The 9,836-nt window shown below is 40.5% G+C and overlaps 1 protein-coding gene across 2 annotated transcripts; it reads right to left on the reverse strand.

Moving 5' to 3' along the window:
• Nucleotides 1-682: 682 nt before the first annotated feature.
• On the reverse strand, nucleotides 683-9,438 carry LOC124674826 (cilia- and flagella-associated protein 251-like). 2 transcript variants are annotated; one of them, XM_047210882.1, is made up of 4 exons: nucleotides 9,338-9,438; nucleotides 1,897-3,346; nucleotides 1,731-1,814; nucleotides 683-1,016 (listed from the first exon to the last, which is right to left on the reverse strand). In XM_047210882.1, the coding sequence occupies exons 2-4, from the start codon at nucleotides 3,296-3,298 to the stop codon at nucleotides 940-942; spliced, it is 1,563 nt and encodes a 520-aa protein (XP_047066838.1). In that variant the 5' UTR covers nucleotides 3,299-3,346; nucleotides 9,338-9,438; the 3' UTR covers nucleotides 683-939. The 2 variants fall into 2 exon arrangements, with proteins under 2 accessions (XP_047066838.1, XP_047066839.1); XM_047210883.1 differs by lacking the exon at nucleotides 9,338-9,438 and having other exon boundaries at nucleotides 1,897-2,566; nucleotides 2,738-3,276.
• Between the last annotated feature and the right edge of the window lie 398 nt (nucleotides 9,439-9,836).

Genomic DNA, 9,836 nt, shown 5'->3' on the forward strand with positions numbered 1-9,836 from the left:
ATGATCAACGAGGTTGCTTTCCACCATTTTGTATGGTAAATTCAAGATGGCTAATAACCGCAAGAAAAACACAGATCCATGACTTGCGTGATCCATGAAGTGAAATGAAATGTCAGGCTGTTTATGTGTCGGTGTGTGGCTTTCATCCTTGTCCGGCCCATCAGCCCATGTGACCACAAGACATAGCCTTATCTTGCTGCCTAAATATGTAGCTAGGTCAAGAGTGCATGGTGTCATGGACCCATGGTGACATCATTTATTGGTGCATGTCATTTTCTAGATTGCAGAAACATTTCCCAGGAAATGGCAAACTCAGTCATGCATTGATGCTCTTGTCAGAAAATCCAATCAAACCAAGTTTTTTTAGCACAAGAAAAATAAACTCCAATATAACTGCAGTTATGGCTGTAGACGTGCAAGTTATATTCAAGCAAAAAAAAAAAACACAGCTGGTCCAAAAATTCAGTTATGTGCATAAAGTTGAGTTCACTCCCATTCAGCCCGTGATCACACGCTTACGGGCCAGGCTGACAAGTAGAAATTAACAATGATATCATGCATGTCAATTCCAACCAAAAGTAATGCAAAACAAAGTTATTTCCTACGTTCCATAATTCTTGTCTTGGTTTTATTTAAATTTAAAACAAATATCAATACCAGGAAATATCTACAAAAAAAAATGACATGAAAGGGTATAAACAGTTAGACCTTGACGAGTTACTCTTATAACTACATCATATTACAACAAACCCAGAGCACAAGGGCGAGCGAGTATGCAAGAGCAAAAGGAGAGAGGAAAAATGAACTGCATGGCAATGGATGGCCCTTTAACAGAAAAAGAGTTATTACAGGAGCAGAACATGTCCTTTCTGCAATTTATACATGAGCAAGTCCCTTTTCAGCTCTACAGTTTTTTCTCCGGGCGTCTCATTCCTGGCACTACCGCTGCTTTGACGAACCATTTGGAGGAGATTTCCCCAGAACATTCAAAGCCTTCATCCGGTGTAGCTCCTTACCTGCGACATAGTGTTAGTGCATGACACACGATGTGACTTCTTGAAATGGACTCGATAACAAAATTTCGCTATGGTAAATATATGACAAAGTGGGCCACAACAAAGATGATATTTAGATGGCAAATGCATGCCAAATAGATTCACACTGGATATCACTCGAGAATTCTAGCATTGAGATTGCAGTAAAGTGCACTCCGCATATGCTTATTCAAGTTTTGCAGCTTGTAGAAAACCCTTAGTGCTGACTGCTGACACACTAATACTGTAATTTGTGGCACTGAGATTCCAGGAAACTACATATATGCGAATCAAAGTGAAGGCATGTTTTTCAGCAGAGCGATTGCGCATCAGCTCAATGTTCAAATGATGGATCAAACGGCTACCTAGTTGGCATGCAAGGACATTAGATACATCTTACATCGTAGCTCTGGCACTTGTGAAAACCCTTAGTTCTGGTTATTGACATACTAATACTGTAATTTCAGAGTTGTCATTATATTTTGTGCTTAGCATAGGCCATAATGAGGTGTTAGGTTAGGCAATACAGTGTGCACACTGCACTGCAATAGACAAAGAATGAATGATCTACAGTGCATCAGATGCTACAGATAGCAACAAAGTTACCACCATATCAAGCAATTTAAATTTTGTGGCAGAAATATGCAACATGAGAAACAGTCCAATAAAAGCAAAACATGGCAAGTGGTGTATCACCTTCCGCCACTAGGAGGTGTATTGCCCTTTTCTCCAGCTCAATTGCATGCATGCTTCGACCAGTCGCTGAGAGCGATCTAAGCACTATAATCAGGGGACCAAGTCAATAATGTGAGTGGGAAAATGCAATGTACAAGTAAACTATGGTGCCAGAAAAATGTCTTACTTCGCATGTAACCCTCCTGGGATGACCGATCACAGTTCTCCAAGTATGTCTGCAATCGATTATATCTCTCGCTCCAGTACGAATTTTGGTTGCTTGAGCTATGGATATCACCTTGAACGGCTGTACCAGGAGTAGCCGGTGGCTCATTAGCAGAAGCAACATCAGGCTCATATTCCTCAAGTATAGCATTTGCTTTTTCAGGAGATTCAGATGGTACTAGTCCTACAAATTTGGCAATGGGAGGCGCCATTTCAGATGGCACTAAACCCCCAGAATCAGCAACAGAAGGTCCCACTTGTGGCGTATTGACCTGATCATTAAGCACCTTTAGCTCCTCCTCTTTTGTTCCAGCTTCAGCAATAGCAGGTGCCACTTCTGGCTTATTGACCTGATCATGTTGCACTGTTTGCAGTTCCTCCTCTTTTATTCCAGATTCAACAATAGGAGGTGCCACTTCTGGCTGATTGACCTGGTCATGTTGCACCTTTTGCCACCCCTCCTCTTTTATTCCAGATTCAGCAATTAAAGGTTGCACTTCCAGTGCCACTTCTGGCTGATTGATCTGATCATGTTGCACCTTTTGTTGTCCCTCGTCCTTTATTCCAGATTCAGCAATTAGAGGTGGCACTTCCGGCTTATTGACCTGGTCATGTTGCACCATTTGCTGTTCCTCCAACTCATTTATTCCAGATTCAGTAGTAGGGGGTGGCATTTCTGGCTTACTGGCCTGATCATGTTGCACCTGATGTTCTTCTTGCTCTCGCCATTTCTCGCTTCCATTATCCTTCAACTCTTGAGAAGAGTTTATTTTACTATGTTCAGTTTCCATATTTTGCTGCTCCTCCAGCTCTTTTATTCCAGATTCAGCAGTAGGGGGTGGCATTTCTGGCTTACTGGCCTGATCATGTTGCACCTGCTGTTCTTCTTGCTCTTGCGGTTTCTCGCTTCCATTATCCTTTAACTCTTGAGAAGAGTTCATTGTACTATGTTCAGTTTCCTTATTTAGCTGTTCCTTCTGCTCTTTTATTTTCTCTATTCCTTTACCCTTCAACTCTTGAGTAGAATTATCTTTACTATGTTTGTTTTCCACATTTTTCAGGTCCTGCTGCTCTTTTGTTTTGTCTCTTCCATTACCCTTCAACTCCTGAGAGGAGCTAACTTTACTATGTTCAGACTCCACTTTTCGTCGTACATAAACATTATGATAAACAGGGCCTGAAGGAGCATCAGTATGCAGCCGTTTTGTACCCACAACCTTTACTGAATCTTCAGCAGGACCTTTATCCTTTGGCAGCAGAGAAGTGCCTTGAGACATATTTACGACGGTTGTACCTCTGTTTAGCAGCTCAGGCGATGATGCTATTTTCACCGAGAATGCTAATTGCTTGTCACTGGATGGCATGGCTCCTCCAAGAATTTTCTACATTATAATCATCAATGTTGATAGAACCTGCAATACATAAAATGCTTTCCATCAGTAAGATGAACATGGACCACAAAAAGATAATTAGCAAAAGAAACAACAACAACAATCAAAGCCTTTTTTCCAAGCAAGTTGGGGTAGGCTAGATATAAAACCCAGCAGAAATAAAAGGAAACCAAAACAAGGAGAAGGGGAAAAAACAGAGTAAACTAAGATTCCAGCATAGCAAAAGAAACAAATGTTCAAAAAATAGCAGGAAAAGAATAACAGTTCAGTGTTATTGTTCAGTGATGTAGCATCTGTGGTTCGGAGTTTAGACCTTTGTCTCTAGTTTATTGCAGCTTTACCAAATCAAAACAGGCATTTCGGCTGGACCTTCATGTTTGAAAAGAACGTGAGAAAACGCTGGATCGTTATATAGAACAATGCTCTACTATTTATTTGAAAGGAATTTGCTTGCATCTTGCTATCCACCAGTTCAGCGGAGACTCATCTGTCGAAGCGATACTGCAAATGTGCTTACTCTACTGTACGGGGAGCACCCAGACCTGCCATATCCATGGGTAGCGCATCAGTAGATTCTTGGCTGACTCTGGCCTTGTGAGCAAAGTGAGAAGGTAAAGTGCCTAGGGAGGCTGTGGCCCTCTAAGCAATCAGGGTTCCAGCAGAGATGCTCGAGGGCAGACCAAAGGAAGACCCTGCACTCCAGCAGAGCTAATGGGAAAAGTCTGCTCTTTAAGAAAAGAACTAAAATTTTTATAGCAATAATTTCCGTAAATGTTTGACACTGGTAGTGAACTAATAAAACAAACCACTAGATCTTCTACAGCTATCTTCCGAATCTGACTAAATAATCCCATGGTTTAAAATGGCGACTAAATTAACAGCCACTAGTAATGTAGCAGTAAAAAAATCCTAAGAAAAAAAAAGCAACTCTCCTGCAGCACAGCGGCCTGCATCATCATCCTCGTTGCCTCCTGTGCGACCAGGACTTCGAGAAGATGGCACACCTGCTCACGTCCTACCCCTTCCCGCGTCAGATATGGTACGAGACCCTGGTTTGGCTGCGGCTTCCCTGCCAGCCTCCCGACAGTGCAACCTCGCTGCTGGAATGGTCCACGTCAACCAAGTTCGCCACCCCCAAACCCATGTGCAAAGGTCTCGCCTCCGCGCCGCTCCTGATCCCTTGGATGCTCTGGAAACAGAGGAACGCCACGCTCAGCCCTCAACCTCCTCGCTAGGATCAAGGAGGATGCTGTGCTCTGGGCTCGGGCTGGCGCCTCTGGTCTCAGGGTCGTGCTGCCATCCATCTGGGATGTGCATTGATGTATCTGTTAGTTCGCATGTATAACCTCCTAGGAGGACTGTAACAGAACTTCTCTCTGTTCAATGAAATGATACACAAAGGCTTCTTTGCGTTTTCTTGAAAAAAAAAGGAAAAAAGCTAAATCATGCACCGCTTTACCCAAATAAGATCCCTTCAAAGCCATCCAAGTTCCAGATTATAGTAACAGAGAAAGTCTCATGACCAACATAGGAGGCTGGTAAGTACAAATAATGAGTAGTAGAACAGTAGTCTGGGTTTTTTTTTTTTTGAAGAAACAGTAGTTGGATTTAGAACAGGTCAATGATTGCTGTTTTCAAGCGCCCCTGATTGCTGTAGAAAGGTCAGCGAACATGACAAATTCACTTTGGTCTGGGCCAAACGTCTAAATGCACATTTTGCTTCTCAGCCAAGTAGATGTGCATTGGACTAGGGTTAACAATGATTAGCGGAAGAAACAATTTTGACCAGCAAAAAATATAAAAAGAAGAAATGTTTCTGGTGCTATAGTAACTGGCATTCGGCAAGAACTCTTCTTGAATCAGCAGATCGCTACAAACTAAAAATTCCGGACACTCATGTTTTAATGCTTAGTGTATATTCACTTATCAGCTCCTTCGAAGATGAATGACAAAGCAAACTGAAAATGTGATGCATGATCATCCCCATTGGACAACCTTTGAAACAACAGATCATTAGTCACTGCACATGCAGTTTCAATCAGGTGTTACAAATTTAAAAAAAAACTTTGAATATTATTATTTATAAAAAAATATTAGAAGCTACAAATCATGATCACACAAATGTACTTGCAAATACAGATCCTATGGTAGTATGGCAGCACCGTAGAGGCAGACTAACTATTGGTCAGACCTTACGTAGTTTGACTTCCAAACGCGCATGATAATGCAATCACATTGTTTAGAAATTAACCAAAAGCCAAAAGGATACAAACAACTCCAGCTAGAATCTAGTTCACATGTTTTATAAGATACTGTCCGTATACAAATATAGTTTTACTTCATTTCAAGCAACATAATAGATCAATCTTTTTCGCATAAGAAAACTAGAGAATATTGACTTCTATTAAGTAAAAACAAAATCAGACAGATCTAAGTATTGGTATTACGTCTAATAAAATAACTAATATAATAAATATTATATCTAATGAAAAATGAAAAAACCACATTTATAAATCTAGTGCAGACTGCAGTAAACTATGTAAAATTAATCATTGTGATTTTAATAACATAGAAATGTCATATTTTTTTATGTTGAAATTTCATATTGTATGAGTTTCAAGTATAAAGCATACGAGGTTATAAGCCAGCATATAACTTCATTAATTTTTGCCCATAAGCTGAGTTGTCCTTTATTTCAGAACAATAGCAAAACGGCAAAAGAAGGACCAAATGCGGTAGTACTAGAAATTTTAGGTCTCCAGTCTTCTCATGATTTCTTCTCTTCAATTGAAGGTACTTTCATGATATTCCCATACTAAGCAAAACATTATTTTACTTTTCTTGAGACATCAATGATGTATGCACAATTAATTACGTCCACTATAAATCACAGACCTAGTGGGAATCCCCATTTTCATCTAATTACCTACGACAAGTGCTACGAACAATCGCATAGATTCACGTCTACAACCAATTAGGTCAAAACATAAAATCAGATTATTGCATAACTGTTGAATGACAAAATGGGGATAGGAGGCGGGAAAGTTCCATCTTTTCTTTGAACTGGAATGATTTGATCATATCCCATCGACTCATCCCATATCCCTTGTGGCAGCTACCACAAAAAAATTTGCAGCTCATGCACATTCACAAACAATCATCAAAGGAGGGAAACACCAAGGAAGATTTTAATGATTAAATAGCTAATTCGACGCTGACATGGAACACATAGTGCTTTAAGAAAACTCATGATCTATTCTCTTGAATTTAAGATAATTTCTTGATATTCCCAAGCCAGGCATAACAAGAAATTACTTTTCTTGAAACATCAATACTGTACGCACAACGAATCACCTCCACTATAAATCACAGACCAAGCAGCTGTGTAAGTGTGAAATCACCATCTTTATTTAATTACCTAGGGCAGGTGCTACCAAAAATGGCCCATGTTCACAACCAGAAACAATTAGGTCAGCCCACAGAAGCAGACTATATCATATAATGATTGAACAATAAAATGGAGATGGCCAGGAAAATACCGTCTTTTTTTAACTTAACTGATAATATCATATCATACCACATAGACTCATCCCATCTCCCTTATGAAAGCTACCACCCCAAAAATGGCAGTCTCGTTCACATTCACAAGCAATTAAGTAAAGGCCGGCAAACACCAAGGATGATTGTAACAGTTGAATAGCTAATTTGACTCTGGCATGTATCACATGGTAAGGGACTTCAACAAATACTTCCTAGTTTGCATTTTGCAAGGGACTAAATCTGAGGTTAACCTAACTTCCCTCATTTACTTATCTCCATTAGCAGCTGATAATTCAATTAGCTCAATTCTAGGGTACCAGGCATAAAAGTAAACAAAGCTGGTAGTAATGTCTATTTGGCACTTGAAGAGATAGTGAAATGTATCTATACAATAAAAACCTAACAAAAACAGCATTATGCAGGAATTGTTGTTAAATCATCAAAAATCTAAGTATATCTCTTTGTAACTATGGAAACACTAATCTGCATTATGCAAACAATCTTGTTAAACTATTACATCGCTTCGACCTAAAAATATTCCAGACATTCATTTAATTCACGTATCAGTTCATTTAGACACAAATAGCATGTCCAAAATGACAACAGAAAACATGTTAACTGAAAAGGCAACGAATGAACACCTCCGCAGGACTAGCCTTTGAAATGATGGCTCATTAGTTACTGAGTAATGAGTCTATTCAATAATGATGTTGCAAATTAAAATCAAGCTTTACCGGTTAACATTTGTACAGTCCATTGTTAGTAGCTAGCTACAAATTATGATGACACAAAAGATCTTCAAATACAGTAAGGCAGTATGATACCACCTTAGTGTTACTGAACCATAAGTGTTTCAAATACAGTATGGTAATAAGTATAAAATCTAATCAAACTGACCAAATAAATCTTATCAAATGGAGCAGCCAGGTTTATATGTACATAGTGTAGACAGCAGTAAACTACGCAAAACTAATCATAGTAATCTTGTTAACACTGAACAGTGAGTTTTCTAGTCTTCATTTATGTTGAAATGCTATGTTGTCTGATTTCAAGTATAGAGCATAGCAGCTTAAATCTAGGCATCTAGCATAACAGAATCATAACCTCAGCAAAAAGATTACCCAAGCTGAGCTATCCTTTATATTATATGCTAATGATATGAAAAGCAGCACAGAAGGACCAAGTACAGTACTACTGTAACATGTGAGGTCTTCGGTCCTGTCATGACCTTTTCTCTTGAATTGAAGATCTTTTCATGATATTCCCAAACTAAGCATAACATTAAATTACTTTTCTCGAAACATCAGTGCTGCACGCGCAGTGAATTACCACTAGTATTGATAAACTAAAGTGTGATATAAGTGTGAAATCCCCATTTTCATATAATTACCTCTGCTCGGTGACCGAAAATGGTTTGCATCCACAAACAATTAGGCCAATACACGGAAACAGACTATCTCATAAACGATCAAGTAAAAAAATCAAGATAGGCAGGAAAATCCGGTCTTTTATGAACTGGACTGATCATTTCATATCTCATCGACTCACACCCAAATCCCTCACGGCAGCTACCGCCTAAAAAGGAAGCACATTCACAAACATCAAATAGGACAAATAGAAAGGCTGATTGTAATGATTGCATTGCTAATTTAATGCTGACATGGATCGCATGGCGCTTTAAGAAAACCTTCCTAGTTCCCAGGGGATTAAATCATGAATGATTGAACCATAAAATGGATATGAGAGGTAAAATCCCATCTTTTTAAAATGAGCTGATGATATCATACCCCATCATCTCATCCCATGTCCCTTATATCAGATACGCTATGATATCTCGTTCACATTCACAAACAATTAAGTGGGGTGATCAAATGTCAGCTACCACCCAAAATAGTAGTAGGTCGTTCAGATTCACAAGCAATCAATTCGGGTAATCATAGGGGGGAAACACCAGGGTCTTAATTATTTACTACCAAACTGGACGCTTACAACGATCACGTGGCGCTTCAATAAGAGAACTTTCGTAATGGAAACATTTACTTGTTCCATTAGCAGCTGAGAATTGAAGGGTCCAGTTCTAGGGAAATAAATAAAGCTAGGTACTAGTAATGTCGACTGGCGCTTGGAGAGAGATACTAGCAAATTGTGTTCACACAGTAAAACCTAACAAAAAAAAAGGCAAATTTTATCAGGTTGCTTTGGCGTCTAATAGAACCAGGGGGGACGGATGGATGCTGGGAGGCTAGGTCCTCGGTTCGCCCAAGGGATCAGCAGCTCGTACGAGATATTACACACTCAAAAGGATGCAAGCAAGCAAAGACCTCCGCAATTTCTACTCTTTTCCCCATAACCCCAATCCCTACTAGTACCAGCAGGAGCACGGGCAAATCGGTCGCGAGCCAGGGGGGGTTCAAATTCGGGGGGAATAGAGCCCACCATGAGCACAGCGCCTCGGAAGGAAGGAAGACTCACCCGAGATCGGAGGTGTGTGGGTGCCGCCGGTCCGGCCGTTGAGAAGTTCCCTCTCGCCTGCTCCCGTACTGGACCGAAGACGCGCGCGCGAGCGAGCGAGCGAGCGAGCTACGGTGGGTGGCCCGAGGGAGGCAGCGGAGGACGCCGGCGAGGTGGGGCGGAGGAGGGAGGGAGGGAGGTTGGAATGATTCGATTCGGGGAAGAGAAGGGATTTGGCGTTGATTTGGGGGAAAGGAATCCAACGGAAAACTCTCTGGAGCTGTGCCAGCCGTCCGATCGGGATGGTCGATGGATGGCCAATAGGGATGGTAACGGGGTCCGTCTTTATGTGTATAAAACATTTAAGATCAAAATTTTATAAGAAAATCATTTGAATTTGCCTTTCTAATGAAGAACCCGATCCCCGTCCTAAACATGATGTGGATGGATATGACAAAAATCTCCCCACTTACTAAATGAGGATGAGATGAGAAGCCATTCTCCGGTATGGAGCAGATCC

The sequence above is a fragment of the Lolium rigidum genome, chromosome 7, assembly GCF_022539505.1.
Source record: "Lolium rigidum isolate FL_2022 chromosome 7, APGP_CSIRO_Lrig_0.1, whole genome shotgun sequence".
Taxonomy (NCBI): Eukaryota; Viridiplantae; Streptophyta; class Magnoliopsida; order Poales; family Poaceae; genus Lolium; species Lolium rigidum.